Consider the following 24,057-nt stretch of genomic DNA (forward strand, 5'->3'; position numbering starts at 1 on the left):
AAGAAACGTACTCACTCTCTTATATATGTAACTGTAACCCCTCTGTACATCACCTTAATAGTAAAATTAATCTTAAAAAAAAGCTAAAGAAGAGTGCTTTGGCTCTGAGTTCAAGCAAGCCTAGTATCAACACACACACACACACACACACACACACACACACACGAATGAATCTCATGCAGAATGGGATTATTCCAGAGATCCCTAATGAGACTGTCTTTGGGTGGTATCATACAGCATCCTGAACCCAGCAGCGATCTCCAGAGAGCCAATGATACTTCGAGCTCAGACTTGTCCAGCTGGACAGTGGCTTTCAGTCAAGCAGGGGCTGCAGAAGGCAGAGCCTCTGGCCTGGCTGCGGCGTGCCTGCCTCCCACGCCAGAGAACGCCAGGTCACTCCATCACCGCCAAGGAGACGAACCCAGGAAGGACACCACCTCACCATGCAGACCTGGCCACAAGCCCAGGGGTGGAAAAGGTAAGGGGCTAAGGGATCCGCAAACAGACAGCACCTCCAGCAAGGCAAGTTGAGCACACAGGGCTCTGGGACTGGGTTGGAATTCCCCCAGATGTGACCAAATGTTCACCAACAGGGATTCCATGAAAAGCCAGCATCCAAGTTTGATTTGTCATAGTCCCCTCTTGATCAGACATTTCAGCCCATCTGCTCCGTAACCATCTCTGACCTCCTGCCACATCCCCCAGTGTCTCCATTGCCCAACTGACTTTCAAGTGTCTCTTCCTTCTCCTGCCTGCCCCAGCCCCACTGTTGTTGATGTCTAATTCCTTTCCAGCTTCATCCTTTTCTTTCCAATTATCTCTCATGATAAATTAGAGTCATGCTAATCTGTAATGGATAATAAATAAATTGCAACACTCCATTTCACTTGATTTCAATTCGGCAAACATCAATGAAGCAATTCCATGATCTGAGCCCTGGAGGAAAATCAAACATCACAAAATCCAGTCTCTCAAGACTTTACACAGCTAGCATGGTTTTTCTTCAGGGGAGATGCTTTTAGAAGGTATGGCAAAAGGATTTAAGGAAAATGACAATGTATTTATGTTAATGCAGAGTAGAATAAGCTTATCAAGCCCATGATTTTGTGATTACTATTGTTTATAAGGAGAAAGAAGATTGTATATAAAATAAGCAAAGAAAATATTAAGCAAGTAACACAGAAATAGCTAAATCTGTGCAGATGATGACTCATGGCTGCTTTGAAGGAATCAGAGCTCAGTAGAGGAGAATGTATATTTCTTTTTCATTTTTCTTTTCTGTCTGAAACTGGCACTTGAAGTCAATACCTAATGTTTTGGCTCGTTGACTTGCACTCTTCCAACTGAGCCATGCCTCTAAACCCAAGATGTGTGTTTCTAATGTGGAAGGAGTGGGGAACAAGGAAGGGTTCATGGAAAAAGTGGCATTTGAGAGGCCTTGAAGGCAGTCTTGTTTCTCTATAACTATATGAAGTAAAAGCTGTGACATGGAGGAGACAACACGAAGGAAGGCACAGGTAACGGAAGCACATGGATGGCATCTGCAGAGCGAGACGGGGAATGTGTCATAAGGAATGAAGAATCTGATTTGTTCCTTTTTCACTAGTGGCTTGTACAGATATTAAAAGGAAGTTTTAGCCAGGCACTAGTGGCTCACGCCTGTAATCCTAGTTATTCAGAAGGCTGAGATCTAAGGACCATGGTTCAAAGCCAGCCTTGGCAGGAAAGTCTGCCTCTTATCTCCAATTCATTACAAAATAAGCCAGAAGAGGAAGTGTGGCTCAGGTAGTAGAGCACTATCCTTCAACATAAAAAGCTCAAGCCCTGAGTTCAAGCCTCAGATTAAAAAAAAAGAAAAGAAAAGAGATGAAGGAAGGAAAGAAGGAAGGAAGGAAGAAAAGAAGGAAGGAAGGAAGGAAGGAAGGAAGGAAGGAAGGAAGGGGAAAGGGAAGGGAAGGAAAGGAAAGGAAAGGAAAAAGAGAGGAAGAAAATCTTTCTGGAAGGCAGGGATCTTCAGATCTGGGTAAGATCAATAAGACTGGAAAATGATTTACTGAGATAGGATTGGAATGAAAAATAAATTCATAGCACACCTATAATCCTAGCTATTTAGGAGGCTGAGATAGGGAGGACTGTAGTTTGAGGTCAGTCTTGGCATTAATGCTATGAGTTCCTTTCTTGTCAAATAGCTAGATTTCTTGTCATACAACTGTCATCCTAGCTTTATGGGGAATATGAATAGGTGGTTTGCAGTCCAAGTTGGTGGCCGAGGCAGCAATAATGCAAAAAGGGGCTGTCCATGTGGATCAGAAGTAAGAGTATCTGTTTCACAAGCCCCAGGCTCTGAGTTCAAACCCCAAAATAATTTCTACTCCCATGGACTTTTCTGCTAAGGCTGGCTGCAAACCATGACCCACAGACCTCAGCCTCCTGAGTCGCTTGAGCCACAGGCTTGAGCCACGAGTGGCTGTATTGACACAATACTGCACAATCCAAGGTGGTTGACTGCGGGCTTTCTACTACACTACATGGCAGCTAGGACTAACTCCAAAAGTTGAAATGAGAATCCACCAATTCTACTCAGGTGATATGTACCTAAAAGAACTATAGTCAAGATTGTAAAGAGAAACCCCCATCTCTACATTGACACCATCATTTCCACCATAGCCAAGGTATGGAAATAACTCAGCTCTCTTTTTGACTTTTTGCTAATTGGGTTAATCTTGTTTAAAGCCCAAAGTTCCCCCTAAGCTATATTGCTTGTGACTGGACTGCGTTTGACAGGGTGGGCACGGCTGAGGCCTGAGGCACCTCATTGACATCGCAAAAGAGTGATGAGATCCTAAGTTCCCAGCCTGAGATGCACAGGTGCAGATCCAGGCTATACAAGACGCGCCACTTCAAACAAAAGGAGTGGCCTATGGGTGGCATTATTTAAATGAGCTGTGGGAAACAGGCATGCTGGAGTTATTTTTGATTTGTGTTACAACATGTGAGATCCAGGGTTACTCACAGAGCAGAAAAAACCTAGGGGAGGGAGTAGGCAACAGGACCCAGCCCCTTGAGAGTCTTTTCTTTGTGTTGGTCGTGGGGCTTGAACTCTGGGCCTGGGCACTGTCCCTGCACTCTTCAGCTCAAAGCAAGCCCTCTACCACTTGAGCCACAGCACTACTTCCAGTTTTCTAGTGGTTTATTGGCCATAAGAGTTTCACAGAGTTTTCCTGCCTGGGCTAACTTTGAACTATGATCCACAGATCTCAGCCTCCTGAGTAGCTAGGATTATAGGCGTGAGCCTCCAGTGCCGGGCTGCTAGAGTCTTTAGACTCCTTTCAACTCTGAGGACCCCTAACAAGTTCCAACCTCGGTCAGCCCTTTCATATAGCACTCCTTCCTCCCTTAAGTCCTTCTCCTGGTAAATGTTTCTAGAAGTTTCTTAGTCCTTTGCAGGTTTCAGCAAGGTTTCTACATTATTCCCCAGGAGGGCAGCTGCAACTGGGCCATGTGGTACAGTCAATGGGGAGAAGTTTAAGTAAGGAGCAGTTCTTGATACAGTTAAGGCCCAGCATGTATTAGCTAGTTTTAGTCTGTTGTTTATCTTGGGCTGCTATAACAAAACATTTGGTATCATGCAACATATAAAAAAAAGAAGTTTATTTGGCTCATGATTTTAGGGGCTGAATAACCTAGACACCATTGCTCTGGTGTCTGGTGAGGGTCCAGGTGGCTGCATCATGTCATAGAGAAGGAAAAAGGGTCATGAGCAGATGGGGATGGGCAATGTGAAGTCACCTTGCTTTGTAACTATATACAAGTTCAAGTTCACTCTCACAAAAGAGCAGTAGGCCCATTCGAGAAGGAGGAACCTCTGTGGCATCATCACACCCCTGAGCACCCTGCCCCCATCCCGCAAGACCTCACCAACACTGCCACCCTGGGCCCCTAGCTTCCGGCACATAAACTTTTGCAGTGCAGATCTTTTGCAACCCATAGCACACATCTGTGCAGGAAGATTTGATACTTGCATTGTTATAGCAGGAAAGAACCAAGGCAAATTTTCTTTCCTCAGAAATAAACTAAAATCTAGAAGCATAAAGGCTCTTCAGTCCACCTTAGCGGGTGTGTTTAAGTTCCCCCATGCCTGACACAAGACAGATGGGGATGAATTTGATGCAGCACCTGCCCTTCTGCTTCCCAGCCTTACACGGTCGGTCTGCATAGTGGAGGACATTGTTGCTGAGGGCAGGGCTGTTCCTGGGGGCAGATGGCCACTTGTGTAAATGATCTATCAATTGTTCAGAGCTATGAGCAGAGACTCACACCAGCCCCCTGGTCCAGGTGCTGGTGACTCATATCTGTAATCCTAGCTATGAGGGAGGCTGACATCTGAGGATCTTGGTTTGAAGCCAGCCTAGCAGAGAAGTTTGTGAGGCTATTATCTCCAATTAACCACCAAGTGGTAGAATACCAGCCTAGAGCAAAAAAAAGGGGGGGATAGTACCCAGACCCTGAGTTCCTGGTTCAGTCCCAGAAGCAGCAACGCTCCTCCCTCCCCCACCCCCACACAGGCAGCACAGACAGACAGACAGACAGACACACACACACACACACACACAGACACACACACACAGACACAGACACACACCAATGCGCCCTGAATGGTACAGTCATTGTCAAATCCTTGAAATCTTGAAAATAAGGTTAGATCCTGGGGCAGGGAGTAGAGAAGTTAACCTAGGAAGTGTTTGTAGCTGCCAGTCACTCAGTTCAGTTAAAATTAAGACATTTGTTAGAAGTTTATTTGTGCCTCTTACTGAGAAAGTTTCCAAGTGCTCAAGGATAAATGAAGCCCAAATGGTAACAAAGTCTTATGACATCACATGCTATGAATTTCTCCCTGCCGGTGTTGACCAAATAGTGGCTCATGAAACCACTTTAGTAGATAAGTCTATCTTGTGCAATTGTGTTTCACAAAATGTCATGTGCATGTATGTGTGATTAACAGATCCTTACTAAGAACTGTGTTATAAAGCATAATTTGAAAGCACTGGTGGTTTAAGCCTATAATTATAGCTACTCAGGAGGCTGAGATCTGAGGAACCTAGCTTACAGACAGTGCCAGCAGGTGTAAGACTCTTATCTCCAGTTAGCCACCCAAAATCCAGAGGTGAAGCTGTGGTTCATGTGGTAGAGCACCATCCTTGAGTGAACAAAGCCAAATGGAGCATTAGGACATAAGGTCAAGCAGGAATGAAGGAAGGAAAGAAGGAAGGAAGGAAGGAAGGAAGGAAGGAAGGAAGGAAGGGAAGGGGGAGGGAGGGAGGGAAAAGGAAAAAATAAAAAATTGAAGAATGAAGGAAGGAATGGAGGGAGGGAGAGAGGAAGGAAAAAGGAAGAAGGGAAGGAAAGAAGAAAAGAAGAATGGAAGGAAGGAAGGAAGAAATAAAGAAGCAAGGAAGGAAGAAATAAAGAAGGAAGGGAGGGAGGGACTTATAGTTCTTGGCACTGTAAGGGATGATATTTCAGGCTGATGTTCCTGTAATAGAATCCACTTCAGGAGTTAATAGCCAGTGTATCAGTTATCCACTACCATAGCAATACTGCATAACAACCACAAACCCTCAGTGGCACATGGCCATGAGCACTGGCTTCCTTCATGCCTGAGGGGCAGCTGGAAAGCCAGTCTACCAGCTGGTCTGAGGTGAACTTGGCTATGAGTAAGTGTGTGTGTCCTCAAGTACGCTAGCCTGGGTGTGTTCTCCTAGCAATGGTGGGGGCCAGTGTACAGGCCCAAGATATGCCAACACATTTTGATCACCTGTTTCCATCACGTTTCTAATTTTCTAATGACCAAAATCACACAACCAAACCCAGAGTCAGGATGGGAGTCTGGCAGAGTGATATTGATTTATCAATCAGTGGTAATTAGTGACAATGAATGATAAGTGTGAATTAACTTTGGTTGATCCTGTCAACCCATCGGGCTGATGGTTCTGATTTTTATTTTTGTATCTGGTGCTCATAGGCTTGGCCAGATCTCTTTTACCTTTGGCAAGCTCTGGAAAAGGGGAAGAAGGGGAAAAGTTACAGGTAACAATGAGGAGGTTGCTTCAGTGGACACAAAGCACGGACATAGATGCCAGGCACCTCTTGGCAGGGCAGGCCAGCAGGAGAGAGACGTGATGGAGCCTACACGTGGTCAGATACCATGGGAAAATTCCTGGTTTTCCAAATCTGCACTTGGTTCAAGGATAGCATTGCAACCAACCAGCTTATTCCAGGGACAGGAAGTGTGTCCCATTTCTAATGTACAAAGAAATGCTGCTTCCAGCCTCATCAGTGATCATGGATGGAATCTTGGCCAAGCCAGTGGTTCTCTGTGGGCCTCAGTTTACCTACTGAAGGAAAAGAGATGACTATGGGTTGTGAGGTAATGATCTAGCTCTGGTCTTTGTTTCTCATCTCCACAGTACAGATATGTCACCCAAGTCTCTATTCCTCCCTCAGGGGCTCGCGATAGATAGGCTGATCCATTCTAGAATGTTCTTAATCTAGTATGAATATGGCCTTAGCCTCTTCTCCATACAGTATGGGACTACTACAGTTGTCAGAGCACCTGTACAAGATGAGCCTTGTTATATTTGGGAGGATGTCTGGAAAAAGGACCTCTTTCTCTTTCCCAGCTGCCAAGAAGTCATGGGATACATCCAGGCAGCTGGGAATGCAGCAATATCCCTCATGTCAAATTAATTTAGAGAAGTGAGCTGAGCTCAAACTCTTCCTTGTAACAAATGTGGACCTCGTGGAAGTTTATGGGAACTCTAACCTATACCAATAGCAGCAAGTCTTTAATAATCTGGGGGAAGGAAAGGGGATGACTTTTCAAAGGTCACCATTGCTTTTGACATTTTAAAGGCTAGCCAGGGACTAGCATTGTTCCAAGTAATCTGAGGGTCTTTTAGAGGACTGGCAATGTGGGTTGAACTAAGCCACTCTGATTTTTAGATTGTCCAGATGGAGAAACCTGAGCCTTCATGTTGCTCAGCAGACTTGAGATCGTAGCCTCTTCTATAGCTGCACATTGTTCCACTTTTCCTTGGGCTGTTCCAGCATCAGGCAGACACTAAAGCATGGGAAGGAGAGGTGAGGACCCTGGCTCGAGCTAACACCTGCTAGTCATAGGAAGCTGGAAGACTTCATTCACTGCTCTGTGTTTCAGTTTGCTGATCTAGAAAATGAAAATAACAATAGATCCTTCCTTCCTTCCGTCCTTCCTTCCTTTTTTCTTTCCTTCTTGGGACTGGATGCTATTCCTGAGCCTTTTTTTTTTTTTTTGTCAGTCATGGGGCTTGAACTCGGCCTGGGCGCTGTCCCTGAGCTCTTCAGCTCAAGGCTAGCGCTCTACCACTTGAGCCACAGCACCGCTTCCAGTTTTCTAGTGGTTTATTGGAGGTAAATGTCTCACAGACTTTCTTGCCTGGGCTGACTCTGAACTGCGATCCTCAGATATAAGCCTCCTGAGATTACAGGTGTGAGCCACCAGTGCCTGGTTCCCTGAGTCTTTTTGCTCAAGGTTGTCTCTCTACCACTTGAGCCACAGCTGCATTTCCAGCCTTTTGGTAGTTAATCAGAGATAAGAGTTTAATGGACTTTCCTGCCCAGGCTGGCTTCAAACCATGATCCTCCTAAGTAGCTAGATTCCTAAATAGCTAGAATTATTGGCATAAGCCACCGGCACCCAGATATTCTTGGTACTTTTTAAACACAAGTGTTAACTGTGTTAGTTTTCTTTTGCTGTGACAAAATGCTGGAGATAGCCAACTTAAAAGGAGAAAAGGTTTATTGGTTTATTCTAGCTCCTCAGTCCATGGTGATTGGTCCTGTTGCTCTTGGCTTTTGGCAGCACAGCCTGGTGATGGAAACATGAGGCCAAAGAGGCCCATTCATCTTCTGGGCAGCTGGGAAGCAAAAAGACAGAGACAAGAAGGGTGTCAACTTCCAAGATCCCCTCAATACCATACCTCCAGCAACTTAACTCCCTCCAGCTAAACCCCTCACTTTTTTATGCCAGTATTAGGACTTGAATTTAAGGCCTGGGTACTGTGCAAGGCTAGTCTCTACCACTTGTGCCACAGCTCCATTTTGGCTTTTTTGTTTTGTTTTGTTTTGTTTGCTGATTAACTGGTCATAAGAGTCTTTCCGCCTGAGTTGGTGTTGAACTGGGATCCTCAGATCTCAGTCTCCTGATCCACTAGTATTACAGGCATGAGCCAGGGATGCTTAGCTGACTCCCACTTCTTAAAGATTCCACCACATCTGTAAGTGGCACCACAGACTCAGCCTGCAATTCGTGGAGGGGGGACATAGCAACAATCCAGCTTCGCTGAAGCCTCTCCCACCCCCATCCTCACCCCACCCCAGAGTCTCTCCTTCTCCTTTTCCTTGGGAATCTGCAATCGAATCCTCTGCATTTTAACCTAACTCAGAAGGGCCAACCTTTTGGGTCCTCTCTCTCTTAGACACTCAAGACCACAAGTTTATATCTTCCTTCTGAAGCTGGATAGCCAGTCACTCAAGAAATAGATTTTCCAAGGGCTGCTTTGTTCCATTAATTAGTCAATTCCGGAGTTGTAGAAAAAGAAATTATCTGTGAACTATCCAGACAGAGGAGAGTTTTACAGTGAGGAGCGGAGAGATGTTGGCTTGGAACAATCGGGAGAGCTAATTTGCAATGCAAATGAGCAGCCAGCAGGCAAATAAACCCTTATGGGAAAACCACTCTAATCATAAAACCCTGCTTGCTTTGGGGAGACTGTGACGTGAGGACAAGCAAAATCATAGTTCCACGAATGCAGCGTATTAGGGAATTATCCAGGTAGTTTTCTATGAAATTACATTTGAATGAAGTGAAATGCTTTTCTTGGCAGTGGATGATATCTTGAAAAATCAAACCCCGCAATTGCAGACTTGAATTATTTATGATTGTTACAATATAGCTGTGATAGTTTGGATATAAAATAGTCAGACTTGCCTCTCTTGTTTTTATTTGTAGGAAAACAAGTCATTCAAGCTTTTTAGTGATACAATGTGACTCGCTGTCGATGGCAGTTAAGGATTTTTAAGCCCTGCCAAGCACAGGAGTACCCAGAAGGGACATATGTTTCCTTTGCTTTGTGTTCCAAATTTGTCTTAAAAACATGCAATTATGTGAAGGCCTGATTTATATTTTCAAAGAAAAGCACAATAATGGCCCTGTTTTGTAACTCTGCGTGTGTGTGTATGTGTGTGTGTGTGTGTGTGTGTGTTTTCCCCAAAGCTTATTTATATGGCTGCCTTTTCAAAAGAAGTTGCCTACTGATTGCTCGATTTTCACTTTCCACCACAATGTAAAAACATTTGATGAGGTCTATGACATTTAAGAACTGTTTTTTTTTAAAAAGAGCAATGCAAATTTAATTAATATAACTCTGAACTTTCAGCCTGACATATCTCCTGTAGTTACTTTTAGTCCATTTATTTCTTTTTCTGGAGAGTGGGGAAGGAAAGGCAGAAAGCATGTGTAGGCACCACCAGGAGGCAAAGATGGCACAAAGCCTACGACAAGGTATAAATCTTGCATGGCCCCAGAAGGTTGTGTTGTGTTGTGTTGTACTCAGCTAGGGAAGGTGGCCAAAGCTGGACTGAGGTATTTGTTGGGGTTGACTCTGGGGAGAAGAAATTGTAAGGGGAGAAAGTGAGGGATCACATTTTTGCTTAAATACAAATTACTGTAGAGTCCATTCTAAAGTATTACACTGGCTCTAGATTCTGCCCTTTATGACTATTATTAATGATGAGAGTAGAGTGCTTTACTCTCTCAGCAACATTTCTGGTTAAGTTCATTCAGCAAAGAGGAATTCGTCCCTTTCTGTATTGAAGAGCCCTCTTCTAAAAGGTAGGGCAATTTATTTATTTATTTTTAACTGTTATTTTTTTTCAGTAATTGAGACAAAAGTGAAAGGTAATTCCACATACTAAAGTAGCTAGTGAACAAGTACAAAATTTTACACTATAAAGTCTAGTACATATTATAGCTTAGAGAAAAAGGTATTTGGGAACGGTGAAAAGATGGAAGTTTGTAGCAGGTATCACATCATATGCTGTGTGCATTTATTTGTTGACTGAGTTTCACTGTGTTGTCTAGGCTGGTCTTGATCTCCTGAGTTCAAGGACTCCTATGACTTCAGCCACTCAATTAGCTTGGACTAGAGGCACATGCCACCATTTCCCAACCAGTGCAATATACTTTGATTTCTTTGTGCGAAACTATAGTCACTTGTTTTGTTTAGGAATAAATGTGTCTTAACTAACTTATGAAGACATGAAGTATTTATGATGCATGTTTAAAATTGCAAAGGTTCAGAAAAATGTTATAAATTGAGATACTAGCAGGTGTTCCCTAAAAGTTTACCATTTCAAGGAAAATCATTTTCAAATCCTTAAAATTCATTTTACCTCCTGGAATTCACAAGGGAGCAAGGGGGAACTCACATATGTTCCCTGGAGACATCAGCTTCTTGTGCAAGCAAGATGCGGGGTTACGGTATGGTTTCTCATTTGTGTGGATGGTGAGCCCCTGCTTTTGTGGATTCTGTAAGCTTGGTTCAAAACATTCTGAATTTAAAAAAAAAATTCTGAATTTGTCTAATCATAGTATCTTTGTCTAGCAGTGGAAATGTCCCCTCCATTTGACAGAAGCATCATTTGCATGTATTTGCATATATCTAAATACTCTGGAGATCTTTCTCCTAGGCAGCCTGTGACACTTAATTCCTGGGTTTAGATTACCAGAAGAGGCCCTAGGGAGATTTTCCTAAGTGTTTTTTCCAACAGTTGGTTTTCCAATTTTGCTCCCCCATGAAAACTAATTAGAAGTAACCATGGTGTCACTCAAGATAGAATTTTACTTCCATTCTACAAAATGATGGGTCTTCACAGAGTTTTGTGGTCAGTCTGAGTTTTATGGGAAGGACTACCCCCTTAAAGACTCGTACTCAGAGAACTCAGAAGATGATCTTGTTGAGGAAAAAGCATTTCTTTTGCTATTGCTTTAACTTGACTATGAGTCCCATCCCCACCCCCTACCAAAGGTTTGGTCCTCAGCTAGTGACACTATTTTGGGAGAAATTATGGAAACTTTAGCAGGTGGGACCTAATGGAAGTCACTAGAGGAATGTCTTTGAAGGGGGTATCTTGCCCTGGACTCTTCCTGTTTCTCTCCCACTCCCTCTCTCTTTCCTCCTTACCTTTCTACCCCTTGCCCTCCCTCTTCTTCTTCCCCACTCTCTCCCTCTCCAGCCCTCCCTCTTTTCTCCTTCTCCTTTACCTTCTCCTCCTCCTCCTTCACCTCTTCTTCCTCCATCTCCTCTTCCTGTCTGTCTGTCTATCTGCTTGCCTGTCACCTTTCTTTCCACCATGAGGTAAGTAGCCTCTACCTATTGCTGTGTGGTTGGGCCTTACCACTGGCCCAGAAAAAACAAAACCCACCATGACAGACCTAAAGGCTTTCAAACTGAGAGCCCAGGTAAGTCTGTCTTTCCTTGTTTCTATCAGCCAGTTTGTCACCAGGATGCGGAAAGTGATGATTATGACTGTCTTCTTTAAGCTTGAGGAGATGATGCAAGAATCATGGACCCACTGAGACATCCATTTTAAGTCAGATGTTTGTAAATTCGTACAGATGCAAAACAAACTGTGGAGATAGTAGCTAAGATGCCTGCTAATGCTCTATTTATTGAGCTAAGGATAGGTGATTAAAAGAAAACCAGGTTCCTTCACACCAAGACTAGAAAGAACCTATAGCCTTACTTTGAAAGTTTTTCCTAGATAAGAGATCAATTCTCACTTTGGTTCAATGACTAGTCTCTTTTTTCTTTTCTTCTTCTTTTCTTTTTTTAAAAAAAAATCCTTATTGTACCTGTTCTCATTTTAGTTCAATTACTGGTCTCTTTTTTCTTTTCCTCTTTTCTTTTTTTAAATCCTTATAGTACCTGTTTTCTCTTCCAAGTCAGTGTCTACCCTATCTTCTTTTACTCCTGCCATCCACCTCTTTTTTTCTCCCAACACAGTCCAGTCAACCCTGCTCAGAATGTGGACCTGGACAATCCACTGAACCAGAGTAGAGACACAGAAGAATAAGGGCTGAAATAACCCAAGGATGACTTAGATACTTGTCTTATTGACCATACGGAGAGAGAAAAATTATGGATTTGCAAATATTACATTTTATGGGCATCACAGTTTTAACCATGAGATTTTAATATATCATCTTTTTTTATGAGATTGAACACCGAGTGACCTTGGAAGAGCTACAGAACTTAAACGCACTCTTTCAGGTAGGAACTGGCCGGGTAAACTCTTTTAGTGTCCTGCTGAGTCATTTGATTCTGTTTTTTGGATGCATGACTTTTCAGTGCAAACTACAATACTTTCAATTTCTATAAATGAGCAACGAAAAATATTTTTGGAGGTAAATATTTTTGTAGGTATTGAGGGTTTCAACTCAGGATGTCATTCTTACTAGAGCCCCGCTATATTTAGGACTATATTTAGGACAGGATGGTGTCTCATTTCCTGCTCTGGTGTATGCCTGAGCCATGTTCCACCCACTTTTAGATTCCCATCATCCCTGGGATGCCTGCTTCCTTTCCAGAGAGATGAAGTCTCACTGACTTTTCTGCCTGGACTGGTCAGAAACATCAGTCTTTCCAACCTCAGCCTCTTCTTAGCTGGGGATGACAGATATGTGCCACTGCAATAGATTGAGAGAAACTTTGCAACTCATTTGCCCAGGCTGGCCTTGAACCTCAAACCTTCTATTCTTAGGAACCCTGAACTGTTATCCATTCACTCTCAGGTGCTTGGCAGGAATACATTTTTGATTGTCCCTTTTGGTCAGTAGCAGGGTTTGAACTTAGGGCCTTGAGCTTGCTTGCTCAGTTCAGTGGCACTCTTCCACTTGAGCAAAATTTCCTATCCAGCTATTTTTTGCTGGATGGAGCCTTGTGGACTTTACTGCTCTGAGTGGCTTCAAACTGTAGTTTTCCAGATCTCAGCCTTCTGAATAGTAGGATTGCAGGTGTGAGCTACAAGCACACAGCACATAGCCACTTCTTAATGGAATTAGAAACAAGTTCTAAGTGCATCAGAAAAAAATGAAGAAAAGAGATATAATGTTAGGAGTCAACAGTTCAGGTAAGTCTGATTAGACATTCAAATCTTTTTTCCATATATATATTTACTGTAAAAATACTGTACAGAGGGGTTACAACTACTTGAGTAGGGTAATGAGTACATTTCTTATCGAGCAGTGTTACCTCCTCCTTTTTTTTTCCCTACCATCCTTTCTCTCCCCACTTCCCCAACTCCTCACTCCCCGCCCCAAAATTGTAAAGTTTGTTTTCAACATAGTGTCTTGTACATCTCATTGTTACAGTGGATCAACCTGTATCCTTATTTAAGCATTTTGTTATATCCTTTCCCCTCCCCAAATTATAAAATTGTATATACAAGATGCAGGATACTGGAATCAAATACAGTGAAAACAGGGGTTATACCATAGAGGAAGAACATACAAAAGAAACAAAAGAAAAACATAGTGCATTATAAGTACATTAAGAACAATAGCAAGAAATAAAAAAACCACTTGCTCACCTTCTCTAGCCATAAAAGAAATGCAGATCAAGACAACATTGAGATTCCCCCTCACCCCAGTTAGAATGTCTATAATCAAGAAATCTAATATCAACAGATGCTGGAGGAACCCTATTGCATTGTTGGTGGGAGTGTAAACTTGTTCAACCACTTTGGAAAGTAGTATGGAGGTTCCTCAAAAGACTACACATAGAACTCCCCTATTACCCATCAATCCCACTTTTGGACATTTACCCAAATGATCACAAATAAGGTCATACCAAAGCTACCAGCACAACCATGTTTATTGCAGCATTATTCACAATAGCTAAGATATGGAACCAACCCAGATGCCCCTCAGTAGATGAATGGATCAAGAAAATGTGGTATATATACACAATGGAATTCTATGCCTTCATCAGAAAGAATGACATTGCCCCATTTGTTAGGAAATGGAAAAACTTGGAAAAAATTATATTAAGTGAAGTAAGCCAGGCCCAAAGAAACATAGGTCCCATGGTTTCCCTTATTTGCAATAACTAGTACATGTCTGAGACAAGCAAAAAACAAAAAAGGTCAAAAGCTATGTACATATGACCATATAAGATGATGTTAAGGGAAATGAACCCTAACACATTCAAATCTTTGAAGTCTTGCTCCTAGAGAAATAAAATGTAACAACTATAGGTTCCTAGCTCATTATTCCTTTTCTTTTTCCTCCCAGGAGCATGAGAAGAGAGGAAGAGCATTATTGGATATGGAAACTTTTAAACACATGATGAAGCAGAGTATGAAGACACAGGATATAGTAAGTGTGTTTTAAAAATGTTGGAACCACATTAATCTTTAACCAGATGACTCAACTAGATTTGATGACCTATATGTAAGATTTCTCTCCTTTCTAAGCTACAATTTTTCCTAAATACCATCTGATTTACTAGACAGTTTGTATAAAAAATATTTTTAAATTACTTAATATGCTCAGCCAATAAGATACTGGATGTCAGTGGCTCACTCCTGTAATCCTGGCTACTCAGGAGGATCTCCATTTGAAGCCTGAATGACTGAATGCCTGTCAGATTCTTATCTCCAATTAACTACCCTAAAAGCCAAAGGTGTATCTGTGGCTCAATTGGTAAAGCACTAGCCTTGAGAAGAAAGAAAGAAAGAAAAATCTCAGAGACAGTACCTAGGCTCTGAGTTCAAACCCCAGGACTAGCACAAAAAGAAATAAAGAAAAGGAAGGAAGGAAGGAAGGAAGGAAAAAAGAAAGGAAGGAAGGAAGGAAGGAAGGCAGAGACAAAAAAAGAAATACAGGGAAAAAGGAAGACAGACAGACAGACAGACAGAAAGAAAGAGAGAGAAAAAAAGAAGAAAGAAAGAAAAGAAAGAAGAGAGACAAAGAAAGAAAAAGAGAGAAAGAGAGAGAATGAGAAAGGAAGGAAGAAAGGAAAGAGGAAAGGAAGAAAGAAAAGAAAAAGGATCTTTATAAGAACATTGTTTTTGTCTATTCCAAAGACATCTTTTAAGTATCTATTAAATCTCCTCACTTCTGGAGTTAAATATTTCAGACTTACTCTCTGCTAACATTAGATAGCCCAGGACATGAAGTTTATGAATAAAATGTGCCTCATTCATTATAAGATAAAATATATGTTAAGGAACAAACTGTTTAAGCTCAAGTTGTCAAAGTTTTATAATTGTGTCTTAAGTTACAGAAAAAATATTGTTTCACTTAAAGCTATGATCCTGTCCCTGGAGTTTAATTACAAACACACCTAGTCAATTTGTAGTATACAAAGTTATCACCCCTCTGTACAGTATGTTCACAAAAAATAAAATTAAATTAAAAAAAACAAAAACAAAAAACAAAGTTATCAGCCATCTCTTCCAACTGTAAGGTCCCCGGGCCAAAGTTACAATGGAAGTTAGATGTGTTTAATCTCACCTACTACAGAAAAGGAAATTAGATCACATCTATTGTTTTTTAAAATATCCCCTCCTATCTTAGTTTCTTCAGGCTGCCCTAACAACTACTCATTTCTCACAGCCTAGGAGCTGGAAGGCCAAAGTTAATTTCTTGGCAGATTTGCTATGCAGTGAGGGCTACTTCCTGGCTCATGCACAGAGCTTTTTTTCCCCCTGTATCTGCTCATTGCAGAAGTGGTGATAGGTCTCCTGGGGCCTCATATACAAGTGCATTGGTCCTGCTCATTAAAGCTTTGCCCTCACACACATTCTCCCTGATAGGCAGAAGTTAGATCTAAAATGCACTGGGATATGACAAATTATACAGGATTCTAGATATACACAGTGAGACCAAAAGAGGATACTCTTAGGAGAGAAACACAAAGGCTCACTGTCTAAGTACCTCTTCATATTTATATAAAATAATACACTTACTGAAATGAACTCCAAGATATGGAAACAAAAGATTTTTTCTCAGTTTAGTTTTTGATAAAACTAGAAAAAAGGATGAAAAATGCAACCGTAGAGCTCACTGGACATTGATGAAAGTGAACTATACACCTTGTGGGTAGAAACAGGAGGGAGGAAGTGGGAGAGAATGAGGGAATAGAAGACACTGTATGAAAGGAAATGTACTCATTACCTAACTCGTGATCATAATCCCTCTGTACATCACCTCTATAATAACAATAAAGTAAATTAATTATTTTTTAAAAGCTTTGCCTTCATTCCCCAGATACCCTCCAAAGGCCCTTCTTATTATCCCACCATCTTGGGAGAAGGAGGAAGTGGTGCTGTGGCTCAAGTGGTAGAGCACTCGCCTTGAGCTGAAGAGCTCAGAGACAGCATCCAAGCCCAGAGACAGCACCCCAGAGTTCAAGCCCCATGGCCAACCAAAAAAAAAAGAATTTGAGAAGGAAAGAAATGCATCTCCATTTGATGAAGCCAAAACACTTTCAATGAAAGACAAAGAAAATTTCTAGATGGATAGATGCTCAGGTTACAAAAACAATACTCTAGTTCTTTAAAAATGGGAGCAGTACAATTACCTATGTTTGAGAAAGCCTGCCTGCCTAGTTGTCTGCTTGTGTTCATTCATTCATTCACTCAGTCACTATCCATCTGGTCAGGCTTTGTCTTACAACTGTGGTGCAGTTGGTCAGGATAGTCTATGCCTTGCAGGAATGCAGACAGAGCTATCATACCAAGCACAGATGCATGAGAGACCTGAACCGGATGAGGAGTCAAGAAGCCATAGGAATGTGAAAACTGAGTTTTGAAGACTGAAAGAATGGTACCATAATGAAGGAGAGGGAAGTGAGGTCTTCCAGGCAGAGGGAACAGCATTTGCAGACGCTTAGAGGCGAGAACCAGCATGATGTCTTTCAAACACATCAGTAAGCACATGTGTGTGTCACACTGGCAAGGGACCAAGCTAAATATCCCATGATTCGGTGCCAATTGAACTAAGCAAAATTTTACCCAGCACAATACAGAAAAGTGATGAGACATTTATTTTACAGTTATTGATTTCTGACTCCCTGCTCACATTGCCTTAGGATCTTTATGCTTGGTTCCATCAGCCTCTGGAACAGCAGAAGAGCCTTGTTCAGAAAGCATCCTATTCCTGCTTTATAACTGAAAGCACAGTGGATCTGAATAAGTTGGCTGAAATTCCCTGGGCATGGGGGAATTGACTGGGAATTCAAACTCCAGTGCCACTAAGGCTCACAATGTGGGGGAGGATATAAGGTTGAACTAAAGTGACAGCCCTCAACCATTAAGGCCTGAGATAAGAGATTTCTTGTCTCATGTAAAAAGTCAGGAGTCAAGCGACTTCATGAGTTCTTAAGAGCTTAGACTCCTGCTACTCTGCCACTTAGCCATCTTCAATATGTGGGTTCTTCTTTATGGCCCAAGATGGCTGCTCAGATTCCAACCAACAATCCTCATTCCAGACATCAGGAAGAGGTGAGTGGCAAGGAAAGATTTACCCCTTTTACTTTAAGAACAGCTTTCAGATACTTCCTTGACAGGTACTTGGGCTCAAGTACTTTTAAGAGGAAAAAAAATGTGCCATATCTAGCTGCAAAGGAAATGGTGGAAAATGTGGTCTTTATTCTGAGAAGCATGAGCCGGTTAAAAATTGGGTGTTCTATTAGTTAAGGAAGAATGTGTAAGGGAAATAACTACCACCATGTCCCTGCCACTAATCAGGAGTTTTGTATTCAGGTACCTGCTTCGTACTTTCTATGAAGTGCTGACTTAGTCAAAATCGTGTCAAGAGCAAGTTCTAAAGGAAAGATGAATATTTCATACACCATTGGCATGCAGAGGAAGGGAGGTCTCAGATTAGGAGCATATCAAGACCCATGACTCAGTTGGGAAGCAAAAAACAACTTAGTTTTCTTTTCTTTTTCTTTATGTCTGTTGGAGGGCCTGAACTCTGGGCCTGGGCGCTGTCCCTCACCTCTTCAGCTCAAGGCTAGTGCTCTACCACTTGAGCCACAGCGTCACTTCTGGCTTTTTCTGCATATGTGGTGCTGAGGAATGGAACCCAGGGCATCATGCATGCGAGGCAAGCACTCTAATACTGAGCCACTTCCCAGCCCCTTAGTTCCAATTTTCTAGAAATATTTTGATGCTCTTCCTTATGACCTGATGGGGGTCTGCTGCCAACTGTAGCATGAAGTCGACCATTTCCCACTGTATGTGAGGTTGCTTATCTGAGACAATGAGCACTATCACAGAATCTCTCAATGCAGAAACCTCTAGATCTGCCACCATGGCGCAGTACACTACTAGTGCTCAATCTGATTGGTTTCAAGGAGTCAACTCACTGAATTCAGTTATGAGATCAAGGCCCACATGACCATGTCTGTTCCTGCAGACACACCTCATGCTACTCAGCACTGGGCCGATCTGGGCACAGCCACAGGGCAGCTGCACCAGGGAGAGTCTATCTGCTGGTCCAGGCATTCACGATGTAGCTTATGAGGCTGCTGCCCACCCTATCCAGAGCTCCAGGTCTCCAAGGTCTCTCAGACTCTTTTATGGTCACAGTGGTCCAAGGCCAGCTGTGATTGCACTCACTTGGGCACTGCTGATCCCAGTCCCTTCCTGAGGCCACACCTGTGTGTGTTTGGGCTTATTCAGACATTAATACCCAAAGTACTTTTAAACACCATGGTCATGGTATTGTCTGATGTCTGTTTGACACCATCACCCACACCAGAAGTGTGGTATGTTTTCATTGGACTGGAGGGAACACAGTGGAACTTGGTCCTTCCATTTATGATCTTGATACGGTTTGTGTCACTTGGATGTCTTGCTGTCCTAAATACCATGCACCCCAACATTCTCTCCATTTCATTGTTGTTTCTGTTTGCAGATACCCCTGGATTTTGTATGTCCAACATGAACACATAATCTTAGCATCTCTGTTGAAGCCACCTTCAATAGACCTTGGCATTTGAAAGGACCATATGTGTGTGTGTGTGTGTGTGTGTGTGTGTGTGTATACACTTATACACACACACAGTCATTTCAATACTCAAATACCTTTTACTGCTAAGCCACAAATCAGCTTATATGGATTGCCTTCAGCTAAAGAGAACTCAGTACCTTGTAGGGCAACTTACATAGCCAGCTATGATCCATAGAAATGCTTGCTTTCCAAGAGTTGACATTGAATTGTAATTATATGTTATCCATCAGCCCAAGTTTTATGCCTTTGTATTAGTAATCCATTGCTACATGACAAGGCTTCAAAAATTCAAAACGATACATGCATAATTATCCTGAGATAACTGAAGCTATTATAAGTGAGGATCCAGACCTGGCCAGGTGGATCTTCTCAGTGTCTGAGAAGGCTGGCCAGTCTTGTCAGAAATCTTAATTGGGAAAGCATCTGCTTCCAAGCACACATATTGTCACCAAGATTCAGTTGCTTACTGACTGTTGGAATTCAGGTCTCAGTTCTTTGGTGACTGTTGGCCAGAGGCTGCCTTTGCTTGTTTGCTGGCTGAGCTCCTCTATAGAATAGCTGGCAACATGGCAGGCAGCTTTGTCAAAGCCAACACAGGGGAGTCTGCTAAAAGGACAGAAGTTGTGATCTGATGTAATCTCATTGCAGAAGTGACATCCGCAATAGTGAGGCACTCCATTGTCTACAAGTGAGTTACTGGGGCTGAGGGAATTTACACAAGCTGTGAATGCCAGGAGGCAATAACAACTGGGACAATGTATGGTCTGGTGCTATAAACACACAAGTAAATCTCTGTCTGTGTTTTTGTCTCTGTCTCTGTGTTTGTTGTCTGTCTCTCTCTTCTGTCTTTTCTTTTTCCTCTGTCTCGAACACACATACACATACACACACACACACACACACACACACACACACACACAGAAGGATACTTCTAATACTCAAAAACACTTCATAATTGCACAATTTGTCAGGCTACTCCCAAGTGAGTACTAACCTCATGCTTGTCCCTGGCTGTTCATCTGTTCTGCTTTCCAGTCATCTGAATGAACTGCTTGTCAACTGTCCATTCTTTAGGTAAAGCTGACCAGCATGAAGTAAGACTTCTTAGGAGCACAAGCACTGAGGATTACAACGCATCTTCTGCTCCTTAGGGCTTGATTTCAATAGCAAAAGTGCTCAGAGCTCACATCACTCTTTTGGGAAGAGTTTTGGTGTCCATGTGCTGAATTGTGATACATAGTCCTAGTAATGTGGTAGTGTAAACAATCCAGAGATTGTTTTTGAATATGAAGTCCATAAACTGGAGAAGTGACAATTTCCACTTCTTCTGCACCCTTTCTCTCAACAGGTGTAGTGAAATCTACACACCTATTTTTTTTCTCCTCTAGAGTATTGAACAAATAGAACAACTTTTCATGAAAATAGACTACGAAGCAGTGGGGGGAATTCAGTGGGTAAGTCTGGTTACGTTTCCTGAATCCAATGGGCATTTAGTATGGATGTATGTACAAAGCATGTTTTTATTCTGATCTGGCTCCTTCCTGGGATACCCTTTGCCCCTCAGCACCTTTGCCAACTTGAGGCTGAACCAAAAGACAAGATTGTTGCCAATTTTCAGGATCTTAGATGTTAGGCTATATTTGCAATAGTCAGGTAGGAATCTTGGTAGCTAAGGAAAGTTCCCTGAATGCTACCCTAAAACTGAGGACCAAAAGATACACCTACCACTTTACCCCAAAGCCAGAGAAACACCAATGCACAAGAGATCTTTCTTAAGTTGAGCACCACTAGCTCACATCTGTAATGCTAGATACTCAAGAAGCTGAGATCCAGAGACAGGGGTTTGAAGGCAACTCCAAACAGGAAAGTTGGTGAGACTGTTATCTCCAATGAACCAGCAAAAAAGCCTGAAGTGGAGCTGTGGCTCAGTGGTAGATCACCAACCTTGAGTGAAAAAGCCAAGCAAGAACATAAGCCCTTGGCCATAATCAAAAGCAGTGGGCAGATATAAAGGATTTAGAAAGAAGACTGTCACAGTTCAAGATCAACAAGTATTATCTCTATCATTATTAACAATACCCAACTTGAAGAAGCAAGTGAAACATCTGCTTTTAGCATTCTTGCCTTTTATGTTTATCATTGGCCTTATTTTATTCTAGAGTAAATTAACTCCCAAAAATGACAAAGTGAGCAGTAAGACACCTCCATTCAAACCTTTGGCCAATTTCCCAACCAGATCAAATACAAGTGTTGTTACTATCACCTGACATGAAAAGGAATATTCCAGATTCCAGGGGTAGAGAAGGGAAGCTTCTCATGACACAAGACTTTGGGAAAAGTGGAAAGAAAATGAAGATTTCCTAGGTTCAAAGATCCCTGCCGCACATCCCACCTGAAGGATACCATAGGATTCTTTGCTGCAAGGAAACAGTTCAGACTCTGTTGTTGAAACCTGAATCCTGATGTATACAAACTGTAGAGCCATAGATAGGGCCCAATGTCTAATGGCTTATTAAATTTATTTGCTCTTGGACGAGCATTTAGCCTTTTTAGACTTTAATTTCTCCATTTCCAGTGGCTCACTATAAGCCCAGCTACTTAGGAGGCTGAGATTTGAGGATCATGGTTTGAAGCCAGCCAGGGCTTCTGTGAGATTCTGTGAGATTTCCATCTCCAATTAACAGTCAAAAATCTAGAAGTGAGGGCTGGAAAGATGGCTCAGTGGTAGATTGCTTGCCTTGCATACATGAGGCCCTGGGTTCAATCCTCCGCACCACATAAGCAGAAAAAAGCTAGAAGTGGTGCTATGGCTCAAGTGGTAGAGTGCTAGCCTTGAGTGGAAGAGCTGAAGGACCGCCCAGGCCCAGAGTTCAGGCCCCACGACTGGCAAAAAATTAAAAAAAACAACAAGAAAACCCCAGAAACCAAAAAACAAAAAAGTGAAACTATGTTCCTATAGTTATTGTGAGAATTAAGGTATAAGTTCATGTTGTATGAAACATACAATGCTTGATAAGAAATGTACTCATTACCTTGCTCATTAACTGTACCTGCTCTGTAAAGTATTTTCACAATAAAAAAAACTTATTGAAAAAAGCCATGGAATATTCTAAATTAACAATCACCATCCTTGCTTTGATGCTCCCCAGTGTCCCATAGTCACGCTAAAGAAGGAGAGTGGCCTGGAGAGGTAAGCCCAACAGATGGGTAACAGACTTCCAGGCATGGCTGAATAGGCGTACCACAATTATTAACCCCAAGTTTGGGGCAACCAAGGTCACATGCGAACAATTGTGTCATGTCCAAGAAAGAAGTTACCTATTCTTTATGGGAGGAAATTTGTTTTGAAGGCCAGTGGCTATTTCATGCATCTTTCTCTGTTCTGCAGGATGGCTTCTGCACATATCTGCAACTGCAGTATTTGGAGCAGGCCAGTGCTCTGGCCCGACAGAAAGAGGCTTCTTTCCTGCTGCCTGCTCTACCTCAGAGGCTGTCCCATGGGGCCCCCGTGCTGCGCATGCTCTCTATGCCTGATGACACCTTAATCGTGATCAAAGAAGATGGAGCTATTTATTTCTGGTCCCTGCAGCTGAAGTTGAAAAGAAAAAAGTGGATTTTTGTATGTGATTCTCATTTGAGAAGGTTGCTGAGTGCTACAGTTTGATTTTATTTGCTATTTTAAACTGCTCCTTAAGTAGCATGATTACAGAAATCATGCCCCAGAATAGAATATATTCATGTTAGATTTTGCCAGTTGATGAGAGGCAAAATAAAATATGAGCTCTACACGGAGTACAAGATAATGCCTCATTTCACTTCTCACATCAGCTGGAGTGAAGAATGACATGGGATCCTATCATGTAATTTATCATGTGCCTTAATGAATGACAAATGGAATCGACATTTTCCTTTTATCCTTCATTTGTGGTTATATCAGTAAGGCCGTTTAGCTAGGATTTCTCATCTGAAAACTAGCAGAATCACAGAATCAGAAATTTAAACAGCAGAAAGCATTTGGGATACATATTTGGATGTAACGATACAATCCCTGACCCATGTTAGGATATATCTATCTTTTTTGTTGTTTTTGTGCTGGTACTTGGGCTTGAACTTAGGGGGCTAGGTGCTATCTATCCCTTAGTATTTTTGCCCAAGGCTTTGCTCTACCACTATAGCCTCAGCTCTACTTCTAGTTTTTTGTGGGTTCATTGGAGTTTCATGGACTTTACTGCCTGAGCTGGTTTCAAACATGATCCTCAGATCTCAGCCCCCCGAGTAGCCAGGATTATAGATAGGAGCCATCTGCACCCAGCTAGGATATAATCTATCTTGAGAATCATTTTTTTATTATCTTAGTCAACGAACTATTCTTGTTTTTGTTCTGAGACAGAGTCTCACTATGTAACCTAAGCTTGCCTGAAACTTGCTATGTAGCCCAGGTTAGCTCCTAATTCCTGATCTGCCTCAGTCATCTGAGTTCTGAGGTTCCGATGTGAGCCACCAGTAAGTAGTTGAGCCTTTGTGTTGATGCAGGCTCTGTGTGCTGGGTTCAAAGATACAGAATACAGCTTCTGCCCTCAGAAAAATGTATGCTGGAGTTATAGCCCAACATCTCAGGATGCAGAATAAATCCTTCATGAGTAGACATTAAGTTGGCAGTGAAACCCAATTAAAGGAAGCATTATGTTGAACATGTGTATTTAGTCATAGGCTGGTGACTCATCTCTTTAATCCTAGCTTCTCAGGAGGCTAAGATCTGAGGATCACAGTTCAAAGCCAGCCTAAGCAGGAAAGTCTATGAGACTCTTATCTCCAATTAACCTCCAAGAAACCAGAAGTGGCGCTTTGGCTCAAAGTAGTAGAGTGCTAGCCTTGAGCAAAAGAGCTCAAGGACAGCGCCCAGGCCCAGAGTTCAAGCCTCACAATCACCCCCT

General features: G+C 42.3%; 1 protein-coding gene across 1 annotated transcript in view; it reads left to right on the forward strand.

Moving 5' to 3' along the window:
• The first annotated feature begins 271 nt into the window (after window positions 1-271).
• The window catches only part of LOC105993893, a 119,077-nt gene continuing 95,291 nt past the window's right edge, over window positions 272-24,057 (forward strand). Inside the window, exons 1-5 of the mRNA XM_013027266.1 lie at window positions 272-478; window positions 14,393-14,476; window positions 17,557-17,607; window positions 20,512-20,577; window positions 22,512-22,742. Coding sequence (XP_012882720.1) covers window positions 272-478; window positions 14,393-14,476; window positions 17,557-17,607; window positions 20,512-20,577; window positions 22,512-22,742 — 639 coding nt within the window. The remainder of the gene's footprint in view (window positions 479-14,392; window positions 14,477-17,556; window positions 17,608-20,511; window positions 20,578-22,511; window positions 22,743-24,057) is intronic.

The sequence above is a fragment of the Dipodomys ordii genome, unplaced genomic scaffold (assembly GCF_000151885.1).
Source record: "Dipodomys ordii isolate 6190 unplaced genomic scaffold, Dord_2.0 Scaffold102, whole genome shotgun sequence".
NCBI classification, from domain to species: domain Eukaryota; kingdom Metazoa; phylum Chordata; class Mammalia; order Rodentia; family Heteromyidae; genus Dipodomys; species Dipodomys ordii.